Source organism: Urocitellus parryii, chromosome 5 (genome assembly GCF_045843805.1).
Source record: "Urocitellus parryii isolate mUroPar1 chromosome 5, mUroPar1.hap1, whole genome shotgun sequence".
Classification (NCBI taxonomy): domain Eukaryota; kingdom Metazoa; phylum Chordata; class Mammalia; order Rodentia; family Sciuridae; genus Urocitellus; species Urocitellus parryii.
The window spans coordinates 24,499,256-24,520,477 of NC_135535.1; the positions used below are offsets into that span (position 1 = coordinate 24,499,256).

General features: G+C 35.5%; 1 protein-coding gene across 2 annotated transcripts in view; it reads left to right on the top strand.

Annotated features, from left to right (window-relative positions):
- Positions 1-21,222, top strand: part of Ntn4 (netrin 4) — a 105,181-nt gene that overhangs the window by 35,776 nt on the left and 48,183 nt on the right. For both annotated transcript variants that reach the window (XM_026398102.2, XM_026398105.2), the window contains exon 3: positions 1,251-1,529. In XM_026398102.2, coding sequence (XP_026253887.2) covers positions 1,251-1,529 — 279 coding nt within the window. The remainder of the gene's footprint in view (positions 1-1,250; positions 1,530-21,222) is intronic.

A 21,222-nucleotide genomic window follows, 5' to 3' on the forward strand; every position in this document is an offset into this window, starting at 1 on the left:
TTTTAAGTGACTTTTGACTAATTTTGGAAATCAAATTCATCCCAAAGAGAAGTATATTTAACACCAGCAAGGATATCCTCAAAATGTGCCACCAGTCGGAAGGGTGACTCTAGAAAAGATTGGCCACAATAGTAACCCCAATTAATAACTAAGCAATCTTTGAAAAGGTCAGACTTCATTTAGAAACATAAGTTCCTGGATCTTGATTTTGCAATTGCTTCCTGACTGGTCTTCCAGTTTATATTTTTTACCATTTATTTATTTAGGTTCTGGGCCTCACACAAGCAAGCTAAGCACAAGCTCTACCACTGAGTTATATGCTCCCAGCCCCTATTCTTCACCCTTTATAATTCATTCTATTTGCAGATGTGGGTATAGTGGTACATACCTGTAATCCCAGCAATTTGGGAGGTTGAGGCAGGAGGATGGCATGTTCAAGGCTCTTTAGCAAAGCCGACAGCAACTTAGTGAGACCCTGTCTCAAAATACAGATAAATAAATGAAAAAGACTGGGGATTTAGTTCAGTGGTAAAGTGCCTCTGGGTTCAATCCCCACTACCAAAAAAAAAAAAAAAAAAAAGAAAAGAAAAGAAAAGAAAAAGTTTTCTTTTTAGAAGAGGTGACAATTCTCTGCCTATAATCAACCTTTCAGTGGCTTCCACTCCAGTTAGAGTAACTCTACCATGGCTTTTAAAATTTTTTTCTAGACAAGGTTTCACTAAATTGGCCATATTGGCCTTGAACTTGTGATCCTCCTGTCAGCCTCCTGAGTTGCTAGGATTACAGGGATGGACAACTGCACCTGGCTTACCATAGCTTTAAGGTCTTTCTTCGCATCTGTCTGGCACATGCTTTCTGTCCTCTGCAGCCACTCTTCCCTTGGTCACTGGTCTCCAGTCGATGGCCTTGTTGTTCCCGGCCCAAGCCAAGCTTGACTTGTTGAGGGCTGTTAACCTTGATATTCCTTCTGCTCAGAATGTTCTTTCCTCAAGATCTTTGAATGGCTGCCTTTATCACTGTCATCAAGTCTGCGCTGGTTACTTAGTGTATACTTCTTCTACCTGAAGAGGCAACACTTCTGCTCCCTAGAATAACAGGGCGGTTCTTCCCCAGGTGAGATCAAGGCCTTAAAACCTGTTGCTAGCTTATCACTCATAGATAACAAAAGTATAAATCAAACTGAGACTGCATGGGCAAACATTTCAGGGTTTGTACACAGCCTCTACACACACAATGTTTCTCTTTTACAGGTTATTTTCAGAGCATTGTCACCACCGTACGATGCAGAGAACCCTTATAGTGCCAAAGTTCAGGAACAGCTGAAGATCACCAACCTCCGCGTGCAGCTGCTAAAACGACAGTCTTGTCCCTGCCAGAAAAATGACCTGAATGCAAAGCCTCAACATTTTACCCACTATGCAATCTATGATTTCATTGTCAAGGGCAGCTGCTTCTGCAATGGCCATGCGGATCACTGTATACCTGTTGATGGCTTCAGACCGGTCAAGGCCCCAGGAGCATTCCATGTGGTAGGTAACTCAAGTGCTCCTCTAAGAAAAGCAAGTAAGTCATAAGTTACCTTCAACCTCGGATAGTGGTATATGTCTAACAGAGCTTCTTATTTCTTCCTCTGCTGAATCACTCCTCCAACTCCATACCCATCCTATAAAGTACTTATTAACTTGGTTTTTTTTTAGAATTATAGTCAAATGTGATAGCTAGATTTCTTGGAAAACACCCATGCCAATTTTCAGTGCCATGACCTTCAGATATAAAGCCTAAGATGAGCAGTAGGGAGAGGTCAACATAATCACATTAGTGACATTGTCACATTGAATCCAGCTTTGATGGTAAATGGGGACTAGACTGCAAACTAGAAAGCTTGTGTGAGGTAGAGCCACTGTTGAGTAGATTTTCAAGTGGGGAAAGCAAGAACCTCAATTTAATGCCTGGTGTCTTGCTGTCCAAATAATAATTCTCTGTGAAGACCAGTCTGACCCTTCTTCATCCTAAGACAGAGTTAACCTGTCTTTCTTCTATGTTCATACATGTTGTGCTTTCCTCTGGGCTTTTTCTTATCTGCATCCTCCAAGAAACCATGAACTTCCTGAAGACAGGGACTGCATGATCTTCACATCCTTGGGACCAACAAGCATGTCACCTGAGTCAGGAGCAGGTGCTCAGTAGGAGTTTTATTGAATGATAGCAGTGTAGGAATAGGAAGATAATGAGAAATTAGTTTCATTGTCTCACCTCATCCTCAGAAAAAGAAACAATGACTTAGACAGCAACCACTTTGTCAGGATACATCCAGAACTATAGATAGAGATTAGTCAAGGAGAAGAAAAGTAGGAGATCACTCTAATTCTTTAATCTTATATGTTGCTCTGATATTTCTGGGCAAAGCAAAGCAAAGACAAAATTAAGTTTAAAAGGCCTCAGTGTATCCTTATTGCATTTCCTGAAGAACAGATTCCACACTCCTTCCTCCTTCTCCCATCCTTAACATAGAGTAGGATCACCAGGGTCCATGGACTAAAGCTGATCAGCAGCACAGCATGTGCTGGCTGAGCTGTCTGCAGGGCACAGGGCAGCAGTGGAGGAACTCAAATGAGTTCCTGGCAAATGCTAAGACAGTGGCCAGGGAGTAACAAAAGCAGAATCAATCTATTACTTCTAGTGAATCTAAGGCTCCCAAAGTTGAAGAAAATGAAGCTTTCATGCAACAAATACCTGCTAGTTTCCAGACACTGAAAGAACTGAAATTGTTCTGCTTCTGCCAAATTGTGCACTGGCACACACCTGTAATCAGCGACTCAGGAGGTTAAGGCAGGAGATCTCAAGTTCAAAGCTAGCCTCAGCATCTTAAAGAGGGCCTAAGTAACTTAGCAAGACCCTATCTCAAAATAAAAAAGGCATGGGGATGTGGCTTAGTGGTTAAGGGCCCCTGGGTTCAATCTCTGGTTTTAAAAAATGAAAAAAATTATGCTGCTTCAAATAAAGAGCAGAATAATTTAATGTATCTTGTTTAATTGGGTTCAGGTATGACTCAAATAGGAAATAACCCAGACATTCATGGAGACATATACTAGACTGAAAACTAGAAAGCCTGTGTGAGGTAGAGGATTCATAAATTTCTGCCACTGTATTTTGGTGAATGCATGAAAGAAGGCCTTTTGTTTCAACTGTATGTTATAATCCTCACCTTACAGGTCCACTTCAGAATAGAGTGCTGAGTAAAAGGACAGACACAAGACTGGGGAACCCCCATCATATGGCATGGAGTAGGCCCTCAGTAAATATTTGTGCAGTGAATGGCCTGAGACAACCTAAATAGCTCTGATCAATCAGACTAAATTATTAGGGTTCTCAAGAGCTTTATAAAATATTCATGAGCATGCATTTAAAAATTATTGTTTCTTTTTTCTCTTTTTAAATAAGTTCTCTGGGTGTAAACTTTCAAAGAGTTAGCAGTATTTTCTAAAGCTGAAAGGGAAAATTCTATAAGTTTCTCTTTATTCTATTAAACGAAAAAAAGGGTAATTACTCAAAGTAAAATCCTTAAAATAAAATTTTCTTATACAACATTCTGCTGGCAAGAAAATTACCAACTCAAGGAAGCAGCTGAACAACCAAGTAAAAGGGATTAGATATTGAGTGCTTTTCCATTTTAAAAGGATGTTTGAGTGAGAAGTCTTCATTCTAAAAGACCGTATGGAATGGGAACCTCATTTCCTTACTGATCTCAGGCTGCTTTGAAATTGAAAGCAATTTCCTATTAAATAATACTAGTTTTCTGATGTATTTCTACCCAGTTTTCATCTTCTGCAGTGGTGGTAGTAGTCCTTTGTGCTATAACTAAACAGGTGCCGGCGCTAGGCCAAGCCCAGCCAAACTTGGAACTAGGACAAGGTAAGGGATAGAAAACAATAAAAAACAGGCTAAGCGCCAAGACTGTCAGCTTCCAGGGATCCAGTTCTATGAGAATCCTTTCTCTATTCTCTTAAAAAAAAAAAAAAAAAAAAAAAAGCCATAAGCAACTGGACCACTAGAGGCAATGGTTCAAAATATGAGTAATTTTGGTTTCAGATTTTTTTCCCACCCCTAAGCTTAAGAGCAATTTTATTTTTATCTGTATTTTTCTGAATTGCAAAGTACTGGTACAGGTTGAGTATCCCTTATCTGAAATGCTTAGGACCCAGCAGTGTTTTGGATTTAAGAACTTTTCAGATTTTGGAATATTTACATATATTCAGTGGGGTATCTTGGGAATGGAACCCAAATCTAAACACAAAATTCATTTGTTTCATATATATCTTATACACATAGGCTGAAGGTAATTTTATACATTATTTTTTACTGCATCTGTGTTTTGACCGCAACCCATCACATAAGGTCAGGTGTAGAATTTTCCACCTGTAGCATCATATCAGCACTCCAAATTTTCAGATTTTGGAGCATTTCAGATTCTGGATTTTGGGGTTAGAGATATTTGATCTGTTTTAAATTTTGAAGTGATCACTTCTTTTGAATGTGAAGTTTTTTATTTCTAAAATTGCAAAGCTGAGCAAAGTGCACATTGTAAGCATAATCTTTTGTAAAATACCTGTAAGGTCACCTGCATTCCCATGTTTATCTGTGGACACCATTCATTTTATGTATACCTCTGTAAATAACGGGATTCACAAATTATGTCTACAGAATGGAAGGTAGCCTCTTAAGAAATGTTATTCTTTGACAGGTCAGCTTGTCGTAAGTGTGTATATGCAAATCTAACTTTCTTTAGCACATCTTTTATCTATATTAGTGGCTCTCAAAGTGTGGCCCATGAACCAACAGCATCAGCATTTGATAGCTTGTGAGAAATTTAAATTCTCAGATGCTACCCCAAACTTAGTGAATCAGAAACTCTAAAGGTGGGGCCCAGGACTCTGTGTTTAACAAGCCCCTCAGGTGATTCGACTCAGGTCCTCACTAAATTTGAGCCTTTACAGACTGAGCCAATTCATCTGCTTGTAATACTCTTTCTAGGATGCAAAATTAATTAGTGAAGTGAAATCTGATTTTATGGTACAGAATTCTTGATGGTTGATGATAATGAATTGGCAAAGTTCGTGGAAATGATTCTTGGACTATTTCTTAAGCTATCTAAGATTTTAGGGTTATTTCCTTTCTTTGGGAAAAGGTATACAAATTGGCTGTATTATGTGTCCTTTTTTGTGTGAGGGGGGAGATGTACTGCTGATTGAACCCAGGGCCTCACTCATGCTAGGCAAGCCCTCTTCCACTGAGCTACATCCCCAGCCCTCTTCATGTGTCTTTTAAAGTAGTATCACCTTCTCCATGTTCCCCTCCTCCCCATTTCCCAGTTGGCCTTCCCCAGTTCCATTTTTCCTCAACTGTTCCTTTTGCTGGAAGGCAAAACAATGCCATGGTTAAGACCATAACACTGCAGTCAAATCGACCTAAACATGGCTTACCAAGCTTTTACTAAACTACTCAGTCTCACTGAACCTCAGATTCCTAATAAAACAAGGATAATATCTACTTCTGCAGTTACTGTGAGGATTAAAAAGTATGGTAGCCAGTCTGGGATCTGGTAAACCCAACTTAACATTGCTGTTATTATGATACTGTGTTATCTCAGTCACCTCTACTGTTTCTTCCACATACAGTTCTTCCCCAATAACAACAAAAATCAATCATGGCTATGTGCTGCTTGACATGTTTACAAGGATAGGATTTTGTGGCAAGGAGAACTGTACTTTGACTCCAGACTGCTGAGATCCCAGAAATTAAGTGAAAAGGAGATCTTAAGCTTTCTTCTCTTTGCAGCTGTAGAGGACTGATTTAGTTCTCTTTTTTTCCAAACAGCTGGCGACTTTATAGCTATTGGATGATGGGTGATAATAAGAAGAAATGGACCATTTCATTGTTGTACTAAAATATCATCCATTGGATAACACAGAGGCCCTAGAGTACCATGGAGAATTATTTAAATGCCTTGAGCTATACTTGTTTAGATGGACTTTTCTTTTGCAATGAGAAACTCATTAGAAAAGAGTGTTAATATTTTGACTGATGTGTTCTAAATACAAGAGTAAACATTGAAACCTGTGGAGTCATGTTAGTGGAACTTGGGGATAACGTTACTTAGTCACCTAGCTTTGTAAGGCAGGCTTTAGAAGAATCATTCATATGGCCTCATTCCAAAAGTTTTTTTCCAACTGAATCTGAGTACACTTGTTCATATATTTATGAACAATATATATTTATATTTGAATATCTTATATATCACATTTTATAGATTCGGAAAAGATTTACATAATTTATTTTCTTTTGAAAATTTCTTTACTGTATTATAAATAAGCCAAAGGTATATATTTAGAAAGTTCTTGAATATTCAAGGTCTTAAGGAAAAGATCTGAAGGTTTTAAAACAGTGTTATTAAATCAGGATTTTAAAATCTTTTATATAGTAAAACATACACTCATGTTTGGAAATAAACATCTGTAAGTCAGCATAGAAAAAAAATCTTAGCTATGAATTAGAAATACTAATAGTCATCACTTATTAAATGCTCACCATGTGCCAGGTCATATACTTTTAGGCTACAAATGTTATTGAATTTAATCTTCACAAGAACTATGTACTATATCATCACCGTTTTTTCATAAATGAGGAACTGAAGGTTGGAAATGTTACCCGACTTCTCCAAAGCTCAGAAAGGGTAGAGACACACTTTAAATTCACCTGTCAGGCACCAGTGCTATTAAAGATGTAGATCTAACCAGGGTTGACATTATGCTAAGAACAGATAAAAGAGAAAGGATGGGAGGGACAAGGGGTTGGGGATGGGTTCAAGGGACTGAGTGGGATGATGAGATTTAGAGGATGGAAGTGAGGATATGAAACATGATATCAACAATTAGCTGTTTTATATTTTATAAAACTCTTTTTCATCCATTATTTTACTTGATCTTTACTACAACTCCATAACATATTTTTATAGCTATTCTGAAAATAAAGGAAATCAAGGTACAGAGAGATCAGCTTACTTATTTGAAGTCACAGTAACATAGCAATTACACACACTCAGTTTTGTTACGACTGCCCCCCACCTCCAACCACAATAAACTTCCAAGCGGGGAAAATACTCTTATTCAAAAGACTCTTCTTGTAGGGATGGGTAATCTATCCACGTCATCTACATTTTAATATGGAATATTAAGTTAATATTGGTTCTCTCTTCTCTTCCATTCAGCAACTGGCAAGTTGGCCCAAAGGGAAGAAAAAGAGAAAGAATAAAAGCAATAACTTTGGGTAATCTCAAAGTAAATAATTTAAAAGTGGCTGTCTTTGGCAGGGACAAGTAACTTTGTTTCATTAGTAAGAGGGATTTCTGGATTTCCTATCCTTTACTTCCATCTTTTCCTAAATCATTTTTGCCACTGATGAAAATCAGCAGGAACCTTACCTATTTCATTTCTTATAGTGGGATCAGGAGGAATAGGTAATCCTATCACCAATGGGGGGTACAGTGTATTCCTAATATTAACAAAACATGCAGTATGCTAATTCCACACAGTTGGTGTGAGACTGTTCCTAATTTGTCTCAAGGTTTTAAACTTCTTTTCAACACTCTGTGTTAGTATGGTATAGCTTTGCCAGTAGTCCCTTAGCAATGAATAACTACTCACTGAGCAATGAGTAATTACTCTTTTTATTTGATGATTAGGAAACCAGAAGACTTCAGAACAAGGGGAATTAGAAAATAATCTTTGCACTCATGGAAGGATTCCCTGTGGGATTCCTTTCAAGGGTTCCCCCAGAACATTTAAACTGTTATTTGTAAGTACTTAATTATTTCACAAAAAGGTGAAAGGATAAAAACATCTGAAAGCTAAAATGTTGGTGCCAGAGATGATATATCTAAAAGTAAAATAGAAGCCAATAAGAAAGTAAAGTTAATTCTCCAAAATAGTACATTTTTCATTCTGCTTTTTGTGAACTTTCTTTGCAGAAAGTAAAGCACATATCTATCTAGATCAAAACTGGAGGCATTGTAAAGGTATAAAAATGAATCTCTTTAACAGGTTTGAACTGCCAGTTCTATAAATTTGGGATGGGACAATTTAAATTTGTTATTTTTCTTACTTTAAAGTGCCCCCACTCCGGGGCTGGGCGCAGTGGCACTCACCTGTAATTCCAGTGGCTCAGGAGGCTGAGGCAGGAGGATCGAGAGTTCAAAGCCAGCCTCAGCAATTTAGCGAGTTGCTAAGCAACTCAGTGAGACCTATCTCTAATAAAATAGAAAATAGGGTTGGGGGTGTGGCTCAGTGGTCGAGTGCCCCTGAGTTCAATCCCTGGTATCCCCCAAAATAAATAAAGTGCCCCCACTCCAGCTTTAAAGCAGATCTCACTTTGCAAATTTTTTCATGAATAATTTCCTTTTCATTGTAGCACTTTTGAGTCCATAGTGTGAATAGTTGAGAACCTGGAGTAAGATCTCTGTCTGGAAGGCCTGGTCTCCCAATTTAATTGCTAATATTGAGGAAGAGAGGAGGGAGGAAGCAACAAGGAAAGAGAAACAAGCTAATGTTACGGATGGCTGTCTGACTTCTGATTTACAACCAGTTTCCTCTGTCGTACTTCATTTGCATCTTGCCAGTTTTGTAAAAGCTGGAAATGTACTTTAACTTGTCCTAAAATAATTACATCCAATAGAAGATAAACTGTAATTTAAGTCCTTATTTCCTTTTGCAAAAGGAGCATTATTATTGAACAGATACATAAGTTTAACACACACTTTATAATAATTTCAGAAGACAGAGAAAATTCAGTCTTTTTTAGTAATATGGATCTATGATTTCTGTTTAGCTTTTCTCTCTAGCTCTTTAGACACACAAAAAACAGAAAATTATGATTTTTAAAATAAAAATATATATTGTTGGCTTTAAAAGAGCTCACATGTTAGAAATGGAACATGATTAAACAGTCTGACCATAAAGTATTTTATATGTGATACTCACAGCTATGACATTTATAAGAATAAACACTGGTCAAGTGTCTATTGCCTTTTATTTCTTCATCTCTAAGGACATCTCTACCAGGCATGGCATGTGGCTGGCTCAGCCAGCTCTCAGAATTCTGAGGGGCAGTGGTTTCAATGTTTGCCTGATAAGAACCTAGTTTGAGCTCTAAAATTAAAGGGAACATGCAATTGGAGTATGTCCATATACTGAACAGAGGAGACAATTCATAGGTGCAGCACATTTATCTTTTAATTCCTGTTTGTAATTTCAGTTCCCATATGAAAATAAAATATAATTTAAATATGGGATACATAGGAGTAGGAAAAGTGAGGACAGCTGTGCTCCAATCTTTTCTACCTGCTTTCACTAACATGGAAAACAAAGAACTATAGCCTTTCTCAAATAATTGGATTCTTAGTGGTCTTTCCACAGAAACCCCATCCTTCCGCAGGCCTTTCAGAGCTCCCTATGTTTTTCTCAATTATAGCACTTACCTCACTGTATTGTAATTATTTGTTTACATGTCTATCTTTCCTGATCTGCTAGTTGCTAAAAAGGGACATTTGTAATGTCTAACATGTATTAGGTTCAAAACATCCTAGTCAATATATGAATGAATTAATCAATGTTATTATGTTAATAATGACTGTTCTTGATTATATCACACATGTATACACATTTCTTCTTTTAATTCCCAAACAAATATATAAAACCAGTATTTTTATCCTATCTTTGGGAGTATAGGGGTTAAGAAACTTATGTATCTAATTACAAAATTTATTATTTTATGTCACATTTACCCACATAAGGCTAAGAAAAGAACCTTCAAACTGCTTAGTACAGTTTCATATAGAGTGCTTCTTATTTTCAGTTGATATTTTTGTGGTCTTATGAAAGCAATAAGATAAAGACTAATAATCCACTTTAAGGTCATCCCAAGGAAAGGAAATCCTCTTATATCCTCTTACACAGGCTTTGTAAATAATGTAATCATATAAATATTAAAAATGTCACATTGGTTACCTTTGATCCAGAGTCACATTTTTTCAGGGAGTAACTAACTTATCTTCAGTATTCCTTTCCATTATTTGATTTCTGAAAAGTGATGAAAGGAGAAACACAGTGAGCTTATTTCTGATATGGCCACTGTTTTTCTTAAACTATTCTTCAGATATGGATGACACAACATTTTTTGGAACATTTTTTATGTGATTTTTCTGGGTTAAACAGAAAAGAAATTGAAATGAAAATTTAATTCTATTTCACCCTATACTGACTTTTAATTTTAAAATATCATTCTAATCTTAATTTACTCCTTTTTTCCATAATATGAAAAACCTTAATAATTCAATTACAAAACATTTGGCTTATAATTAAATAGCAACTAAAATTCATGTTAGATTTGTTACTAAAGGGCCTGATTCACATGAGATATTTGAATCCATTCTATTGTATATTATTTCCTTAAATTCATCAGATTGCAATGGAATTACAATAGTCTTGCCAGGGAATTAAATGGTTATTATGCAGTACATATCTAGAAAAGCAAGAACCTGCTCTTTGTGTTTTAGATATTAAGTAATGAGTAATTATGAAATTTAAAATGTTTTATTTTATCAATATTATTCTAATGAAACCTAATAATATCTGCTTGACTAGAATGCTCAGAAGCCAAAGAACTATATTAGCATAAATGTATCTCATAATAAATAGTTGATAACATTTCGATATCTAGTATAGCCACATTACATAAGTTGTAGGACTTGAAAACAGAGTAATAACATTTGTAAATACTAAGACATAGATAGCTTTAAATACATCAGCTATCCCTCAATATAATAAATAGTACTGCTTTTCCATTTAATTTCTTATACTAGATTTTCAAAAGGTTTTTTCATGCTATAACACCTGTTGAAGAAATTTAGTTATAGAAATTGAGTTTTACTTTTTAGTTAAGATAAATCCTTTAAAATATTTTCGTCTAGACATTGCTAAGCCAGTCATGACTGATGCACTATTTTTTTTCCCCAAGTATTGAAAAGAGTAGTAATACTTCCCAACTAAGGAAAGAGAGTAGTTCTTGGTTATAAAATTTTATTTCAGTAAATATCTAGATGACCATGTGTTTTGAAATTCATGGTAGGTTTAGCATCAGAAAGTCAGCCAACGTACTATGCCATAATGTTAAAATAAAGAACAAAACCACATGATCTTCTCAATAGAATCAGAAAAAGCATTTGACAAAATCCAGCATCCTTTCATGAATAGTGAAAAAAATAGCACTCAAAAAAACTAAAAATAGACGTTCCCTTCCTCAACATAATAAAGGTCATCTACCAAAAAAAGCCACATTTACATCATACTTGGTGGTGAAAGACCAAATGCTTTCCCTCTATGATCAGGAGCAAGACAAGAATGCCTGCCCTCACCACAGCTATTCAATTTTGTACTGTAAGTTCTAGCCAGGGAAATTAGGCATGAAAAATGAATAAAAGGCATCCAGATTGGAAGAGAAGTAAAATTATTTTTCTTCACGGATGATATGACCTTATATATAGGTAAGAACACACGTATACACACACACACACACACACACACACACACACTAAATACTGGACTTGATAAACAAGTTCAACAAAGTCATAGGACATAAAATCAACGTTCAAAAATCACTTGTATTTCTATATAATAACAATGAATAATCCATTGGTAATATTAAGAAAACAATTCCATTTACAACTACATCAAAAACAAATAAAACACTTAGGAATTAAAATAATCAAGTAAGACCTGTATACTGAAAACTCAAAAACATTGTTAAACAAAGTAAAGACCCAAATAAAGGGGAAAACACAAAAGGTTGGCCATCAGTTTAAAAATGGGCAAAAGACGTGAATGGACATTTTTTCAAAGACATGAAAAGGTAGCTGGGGCTGGGGCTCAGTGGTAGAGAGCTTGCCTTGTAATGTGAGGCACTGATCCTTAGTGCCACATAAAAATAAATAAATAAAATAAAGGTATGCTGTCCATCTACAACTACAAAAGAAATTTAAAGATATGCAAGGTATCAAAAAACACATAAGAAGATGCTTAATGTCTTTAGCCATTAGAGAAAATTCAAATCAAAACAATGAGACCCTACTACTCAGTCACTAGGCTAGCTATAATAGAAGGACAAACAATAACAAGTGTTGGCAAAGACACAGAGAAATTGAAACCCTCATATGTTTCTGATGGTAATATAAAGTAATGTTGATGCTGTAGATAAGAATCTGGTATTTCCTAAAACTGTTTAATATACAGTTATCACATGACCCAGTAAATTCTACTCCTTAGTTATACCCAAGTAAATTGTAAATATATATTTACACAAAACCTTGAACATAAATGTTAATAACAGCATTATTCATCATAATAAAAGAGTTGAAATATCCCAAATTTCCATCAGTTGATAAACAGATAAACAAATATAGTATATCCATACAATAGAAGATTATCCAACCATAACAAAGTATGAAGTGCCAATATATGCTACAACATGGATGAACCTTGAAAACATTATGCCAAACAAAAGAGGTTGGACATTATGCTAAACAAAAGAGATTGGATACTTTTTATATGAAATGCCTGAAATTGGCCATTCCATAAAGACAAACAAAACAGGTTGGTGAGTGCCAGGTGCTGAGACTCAAAGGCAATGGAGAGTAAGTGCTTGGTTGATATGAGGTTTCTTTCCAGGGTGATGGGAGTGTCCTGGAATTGGCGTTACTGACTGTACAACATTTTGAATAGTCTGAAAATTACTGAATTATACACTAAAATATTTAAATGATGAGTTTTATGTTATGTGAAATCTCAATACAAAAATATAAATAGCTCAAAAACAAAATTATGACTGGTTATAAAAGACTTTTGTAGAATGAATATATTTCTTTTCAAGTCCCAGTCATTAAACTGTTTTTAAAAAGCAGTATCTTTGGATGGATGGGTTTTAAAGAGACCAATGTGTCCAATAGCCATGGCTGTGGTTTCTGGACATACACAGTAGATCACAGATTTCTTAATGACTGTCTATTTTGATAGATTTGCCAAACAAGAAGAACTTTTTAAATAAGTCAGTTATTTCCACCTTGATGTTTCATATGAACATACACAATAATGCAGACTGTGTTCTACAAGACTCCCATGGAAACAAGCAATTTTCCAATATGAAGAGAGGTATCTGAATGAATTAATTCAACAACAGAAGCTATCAAAGAAAATATGCCTTAGCAACTCGCTTCTTGTACTACAATCAGGGGCTCATTTATCTTAAACAAGTCAACTTTTGTAACACCCTCTGCACTGTATAGAGTACTGAGTGACAGTCAAACAGGGCTGTCAAGAAAGAAGGAAAACAGTGGGAAATGAGAACTAGAATGAATTGAAGGAAAAAAAAAACTTTGTAAGAGAATGCAAAGTAGTCTGTGACAAGGAATTTTCCTTTAAAATGAGCAAAAGCTATGTGATCACATTGAGTAAATGAATGTCAATGGGGTGAAAAGTACTTAATAATCCCCACAGCATTTCTAATAGGATCTACCTGGCCCCCAACTAATTATAAAAAACGCATCTAAATCCTAAAAGACATTGAACAAGACCCTACAAAACCTTCCTTCATTCTCACGTCAAGCCCTGCTGAACAGATAAGTTGCTTACAAAATGAGTTCTATTCTTTTTTGCTTTCACTCAGTTTCCCAGGTTCTTGCCTTAATATCGTATTAAGATTTTTAACAGCACATTAGTGGCTACATATTATTAATTCCACCTTGGCTATTCTTTCTAAAATTAAATAAGTCCTAAGAAGTTGAAATCGAGATGCTCCCTTTTTCCCTCAAAGAGATTATTTTCGGTGTTTGTGGGAAGGAAAAAAAAAAAATATTCCTGGATGACATCACTGTCCTAAGATGGAGCGTCTCATATTTTGGGAGTCTCTTGGGAGTTCCATTGCCTGTTCTACCATTGATTTGCTGTGTGATCTTGGAAAAGTTTAAATATAAAAAGACAAGTGCAAAGTGAAACTATGAAAACAAGACTTAACTGAGATCAAGTGAAGAGCAGAGAGGGAATTAAATGGCCTCATTGAAACTGTCCTCATAACTGAACTTAATGACTGACGACAATTTTGGCTTGAAAAAAAATTCCATATTACCTAGTTGTGCAGTGAGGCAGTTTCTTACATGGTATTATAGGAAACTCAAAATTTACCTATGGACAAGCACTGCAGTACACATCTAGTGACATTTGTCAATCTTTTTTGTTGTTGTTCTTTATTTGCAGTTTTTTGTTGTTGTTCTTTATCTGCTAGAAATCATTTTTTAATGCCTATCCATCAGAAAAAAATTCTTAAAATCCAGTGGAAACAAAGAACAAATAAGAAACAGTTCCACACAAGGAAGTAAAGAAACTGTGGCTGTTATAGCAGAGAAAAGGAGTCAATTTGATATTCTTAAACAATAAAGTGTTAGATATACAGAAATAAGCATCTTAAAAGTCATAATGCTTTACTCTGTTGACAGTTCGTGCATGCAAATCTGAAGCCAAATTATGCATATATGCTAGTTCAATTCACCTGTAGGATCTAGTTGAATAGATTATCTGCTAGAAAACATTTTTTAATGCCTATCCGTCAGAAAAAATTCTTAAAATCCAATGGAAACAAAGGACAAATAAGAAATAGTTCTACACAAGGAAATAATGGTATGGAGAAAAAAAAAAAAGCTCCCAAATTGGTAATAGTGTAATCTTATCTAAATGTCATCTTCATAAGCCTCCTGGGCATTCCAGCTTTCAGTCCAATGCTATTTGCATTTTTAATAGCAGAAATATTTGTTACAGAGGGAAGATAAAGTACTTGATGATACTGAAAAGAGGAAGCTGGTAAAATTAATCTTACGAAAATATAAGACATTCAAAACCCACTTATCTATATAAAATATGTAGCAATCCCACCTTTAGAAGTAAACCCTAAAGTAGTACTCTTGTTTAAAAAAAATCTTCAGTTAACATATGGAGGGTAATAAATGTCACTGTTAAAGGATAAATTTTTAAAAGGGAAAAATCATGACTCACACAGATATAAAACGAAAATGTGTCAGAGATGTATTTAGCTCATTAACAAAGAACCAGTCAGACGTGACAACCAGGTCAAAAGAAAATTCAAATAAACCACATGTTCATAGGCAAATAAAACATGTATTTACAAATGGGTGCAAAACAGGTAAGAAGGGCAATGATAAATTACATTCTATCAGACACAACTAATTTGTGTTGCTATGAATAAGAACTATTTGCATTATTACTAGTTTTCTACAACTTAGAGTTATAAAATAGCTTGATGATAATAAAACTGAGAGAGAGCCAGATGTAGGACACTGAAATTTTTTTTCCCCATTTCAGAATTTATCAGTTTGGGTTTTTTTCCCCAGTAGTAGAATATGATTTGTTAATTTGGGAAATAGGCAAAGAAAAATAATTCTGGTTCTGAGGTTTCCCAAACAAATGATGTATTTTGAACTTAACGAAGTTCATATTTATAAATAAAAGCAGTCCCTATCCATAAGGAAAGAGAGATTTGTTTGTTCTGGGAAGCCATTTCTTCTCTGATGGGTAAGGAAGAATCCTACCTAAAATCACTCAAGATTCCAACATTTAAACTCTACTGCTCACTTAAAAAAAAAAAAGGTATTGATCCAATGAACCAATTTTAAACATTTTAAAACAATAAGAATACTTTAACACCATTAATTTGACTTTAAAAAAAAATATGTCTTTTTTTTCACTTGACTTTTTAAGTGAGGTTTATTTTATTGACAATATTTGGGAGCTGGGATATACCTCAGTGGTAGAGTACTTGCCTAGCATGCACAGGGTCTTGGGTTCAGTCAGTAATACCACCAAAATAAAAATAAATAAATTTTAAAAGTCTCCACAATTTATCTGAAAGGTTACTCTAGGGCAATTTCTGCCTTTCTTTCTGAAGAAAGGTAGAATTTTGAAAGTATGTGTGTGAGGGGGTGTGTGTATATGTGTGTGTGTGTGTACTTGCTTCTGAGTACCCCTTCAACTCTTGATTTTTAGGGTATGCATTGCATGCACAATGAAACAGATAAACTTTCATTTAGATAAATCAATCAAAGCTCTGGGGACATATATAATTTTTTGTTTGAAAAATAGAAATAAGCCAATCTAAAAATCTACCTAAATCATTAGGTTTGCATGGTGATTTCATGAGTTATTCTTCATAACCTAAATTAAAACTGACCATAAAAGTCATCACCCTATATGATATCACTACCCCTTCCTGATTATATTAGCTATAGTAAATAACATAAAGGAAGTGCTATCCACAAGGAGCAAATCTTTAGTTAGATTAATTTGTATTCCTGTTGTCATCTCCATTTGTAAATTTATTCTGTGGAGTTTCTAATAGACTTGTTAATGCTTGCAGTGGCCTGGAAATTCCCCTAGGAGGCATCAGATTTTTCAATGAGCACAAAGGGTTTACATCAAATCAATGAATATCTAAAAGCATTCTGTACTCTTTCTTGTAAATTTATTCATGCCAGGTATGGGAAATTGGGCCAATCTTTCTTTATTCATCAACCTTCAAGACTTCCTTGATTCTACCAGAAGTATAGGATTAATAATCCATTCAAGAACAGAACACCCTAAAATGGTTCATCATGGGTTCAAACTAACCTTTGTCCTGAAGAGCTCTTAAAGGACAAATTGATTTAAGATACACCAATCTTATTTAGGTATCACCCTGACTTGGTGATCAAAATAAATCCCTCAAAATCCACTTTCCATGGTCTTATAAAAAAACATAGTTTAGGGCTTAATTTGGGGAATCTGAAGTCAGACTGCTAGAGTTCAAAGTAGCCCCACCACTTACTAGCTTTGTGACCTTGGGCAAATTTTTTAAACTCCATGGGCCTTACTTTACTCATTTGTGAAATTGGGCAATAAAGATTACACCTACCTTGTATGGTTTTTGTGTAAATCAAATGAGTTCATATTTATACAATGACTTAGAGCCATGCCTGGTGTATTGTAAGTACTCTGCAACATTAGTTACTATTACTATCATTGTTATTTATCACCTTCCATGACAGATTCATGTTCCTTAGACTTACAGTAAGTCTCCCAGAGATGCCCAGGTATGAGCCAATATATTCTTTATAGGAAGTACTTCAGACAAATCTGAATGTCTTAAACAATCAAAGTATCTCCTTCTCACTTCAAATGCATAATTAGCACTCTTGGCTTCCTTGGCAATTTTTAAAATGGAACTAAGCTTAATAACCAAAATTCTCAAAGCCTCACTAAATATATATGAGGTGAATTAAAAAATTAACATATATTTACTGAAAACCTATTATATGCCAGATACAGGGAAATTTTCAAAGAAATTTTAAGTCACCCTTTCTTTTCTACAAGAGTTTACAATCTAGTGGAGAGGGGCAGATAACCATTTGATTCCCATACAGAGTGTTAAATGCCTAACACTTCCTTTCAAAATTTGCATTGGCTCCATTCATGCTTTTCCCCCTGATCTGTCAGTCAGAGCAGGGTCTTGGCAAATTAGTGAAGTAGGCACAGTTTGTCTTTGGCTCCTTCCCGCTCCTCTTGAGACATTCCCTTTCCCTTCTCCAGGAAGTTCCTTCCTCCTCCAGGCAACTCTGAGTCCAGTTGTAGGATTGAAAACAAATGGTTAGAATCCCTGCTGATAGGTTTTTTTTTTTTTTCATAATATAAGAATTTTCCAATTTTCCCCTCCTGAGATTTTTTTTTTTTTTTTTTTATGTTTTGTTTTTTCTGGAGATGGTGAAAGATCCCAGGACCTAGGAGCAGGCTAAGTAAGTCCTCTATCACTAAGCTACATTCCCAGGCCAGTAAGTGCATTTTTATAAGGAGCTTCTGAACATGAAACACTGTTAGAGCTGAAGGAATGAATCCCCACAGGAAGAATTTCAGGCTACCAGCTACCTGGGAGGAACAGTCTCTTAAGTACTGGCCAGTTTTCATTCTCTGTTGTAATTGCTTTTGCCCCATCTCCATCTTCATTTTACTTTCCATGCTTTCTGGGTTCAAATATACACCAAATAAATAAAAATAAATTGTAGAGATTTTCATTATTGCTTGCAATTTTGCTGTGTTGCTGGACAAGAAATTGGAACACTGAACCTTCAGCCTATTTTGTTGCATTCTGACAGGATGTTTCAAGTCCCCCTTTTCCACTAAACACAATTATCATGCTTCATCTTCACCACAGAACTCTTACTTCTGTTAAATTAAAACATGCAAACCTTTAATGGGAAAAAAGGCATATTTTATTCGTTAATGAAAAGGCAAAACATGCTCACAATGCTTTCTATTCAAAGGTTGTGTTGTGGCATTGTTGTGCCTGTTTTTGTCCTGCATAAGAGAAGCAGGTTCGAACAGGCTAGCCTAGTATTAGAATTTATCTCTTTTCATGCATAAGAAGTTCATTCTTTTAGAAGTTAATCCTTTTCTTTACAAGGGACATACTATCTCTTTAGAAATTAATCAGTTTTTGCCTTCACATTTGGTCTTGAATTGCCACATAGCATTGTTCCCCTTTCTAAATCATTTGTTATAGCTAAATAGAGGCCCATGAATTGCTGCAGCTGCCTTGAAGTGGGCATTTCTCTTCAGCTCATAGAATAAGCACTGTGTGTATTCTTCCTTCACAAACATTTTTTTTTTAAGTTTCAATGATGGTTTGAAAGAATATTCATTTTCCATTGGAATTCAAAGCTGCACAGTGAAGAATACAAGTCCTGAATATATAAACAGTAACAGTTCAACGGCACAAGAAAATTACTATTTGTGAAATTCAAAATTTTCTGAACACTAATCCATAAAATAAATCTTTTTTTTTTTTCACTAACTTTCATGATCATTTTCAGTAAGATCTAAACAAGAGGGCCCAACAACAGTTCCCTTTTTTCTTGGAAAGCAATTGGGAAGCAAATGTATCAGATATTCTCCAAAGAATTTAGTTAAGATGAGTCTCTGAAGCCCTGGCCTTTATTTTCTTCTGTGGAACTCCACCACGGCGAATGTCTTCAGGGAGCATTATCCCTAGATGACAAAGCACATCTTTATTTGAGAGGAGAAACTAGAATGATTTTGAGTCTAAGATGGCATCAACCACTGAAATGGACAACATGGAGTAGAGGGTAGAGGAAGAAAAAAAGCAGAAAGAGAAATAAAAGTAAAAATTTTTTAGTTCAATTATAATCGATATAGAAAATGAAAGTTTGTCTTCAGAGTCTATTAATATTTACTGTCTCATTTGTACCACTCAGGCAAGAAAGAAGAAACATTGTTGTAGTTCTCCCTTGGTTGATTTCAGATCATTCTGGAAACATTCTGGTGAGGTGACAGAGGATGCAGCTGTGTTACTTGAAATCTGCCCGGTAGCTCAGAAAGGATTATGGATAGTTGCCTGCAATCTAACAGTCTCTACAACACAGAGAAGCCAACCTTGAAATCACAGAACCTTAAGACTAACAGGGTTGTCTTAAGTCAGCCTTTCATCTGATATCTAAATAGTCTACAACCTCTTGATAAGTGATTGTCCATCCACTGTGCTCCACACTGCCAGTGACCAGATTCCCACAACCTCCTCCCATGGCCCATTTCCTCAACCACATGACAGCTGACTTCTGAAAGCCTTTGCCCCAAAAGAACAACAATAAAAAACAACTTTTCTAGGCAAGAACCATACGTCTTCTAATGACAGAACAGAAAAATAACTTCCTTATTTTGCCCTGATTTAAATTCTTATGTCTATAGTTTCAAATATGAAGAGATGATATTTTCTCATCTTCTATTTGGCTTCAATGTTTTTTAATGAAAGTGTATAGCTCTTTTTAACAAACATGCTATTTCAGTAATTCCTTGAATTTTTCGTTCAAAGTTTGTATGAGTTCTTTCCGTGGTAAGATAATATGCTAAAAATGACTGGCAAGTAGGTTAATATTAGTAGCAAATAAACTCAACTAGATATGAGAATGAAAACTTATGATATCAAGAGAGAAAGAATTCTTGCCAGCAGCAGTGGTGCACTACTGTAATCCCAGCATCTCGGGAGGCTGAGGCAGGAGGATCGGGAGTTCGAGCCAGCCTCAGCAACAGTAAGGCACTAAGCAACTCAGTGATACCATGTCTCTAAATAAAAAATATAAAGATAGGGCTGGGGATGTAGCTCAGTAGTCAAGTGCCCCTGAGTTCAATCCCTGATACCCTACCACCACCACCACCAAAAAAAAAGAGAAAGAATTCTTAGCATTTACAGAGGGGTTTCTGAAACTCAGAATGTCCAAAATATCCCTTGGTTAATTAGGAATCATCATTTTATTGCTAAGGTAAATTTCTCATTTTCCAACTAGACAGACGGACATCACTCTTCTTCAACTAAACTTGAAGTGCACAATCCCAATTTCCTGCTCTTTACCTAGTTCATGTTTGTGTACCAAATAAAAGCTATGTTTAACTTGTTACTAAAGTTTCCTTCTTCTGTTTTTTTTTCAATGAATACCTAGTTTTACTTGCACATTTTTCACGAGCATCAAATAGTAGGTGATCTTTCAAGCTTGAACAGCAACAGTTGTATCGCTGAGGAAGGATTTCTTGTTTCAAACTGTCTAGATAATGATTTACAGCTATTTTTGGTAATTCTCAAAATGACAGCTCCTTGAATTTTTCTGTATGCAGAAAAATTTGCTGGACTAGCATCTTTCAGACCCTGGGAGGCTCATCCCAAACCTTGGCATGTGGAGACAAGGGAATGCCGTGAAATTCTTACTCCAGGGGGAACTGACCTGTCCGGCATTATCTTGTGATACATGTGAATGTTTGATGAGGTTACCCCAAATACTGTGACCTCCTGAGGCCTGGAATTTGTGAGACAGGATGAACCTATGAACATATAGGCTTTCAGCATTCCAAGACCACAACTGGTTTGACAATAGTTGAGTTCCTCTTAAAAAAAAAAAAATACGAACACTACTTTGCAATATCTATCTTCATGTAGTCCTTAATATATGGCTGCTAAAAAAGAGAAAAGATGCAAAAGGGCAGAAAGTAATAATTAACAACCTTTGAAATTCTGAAT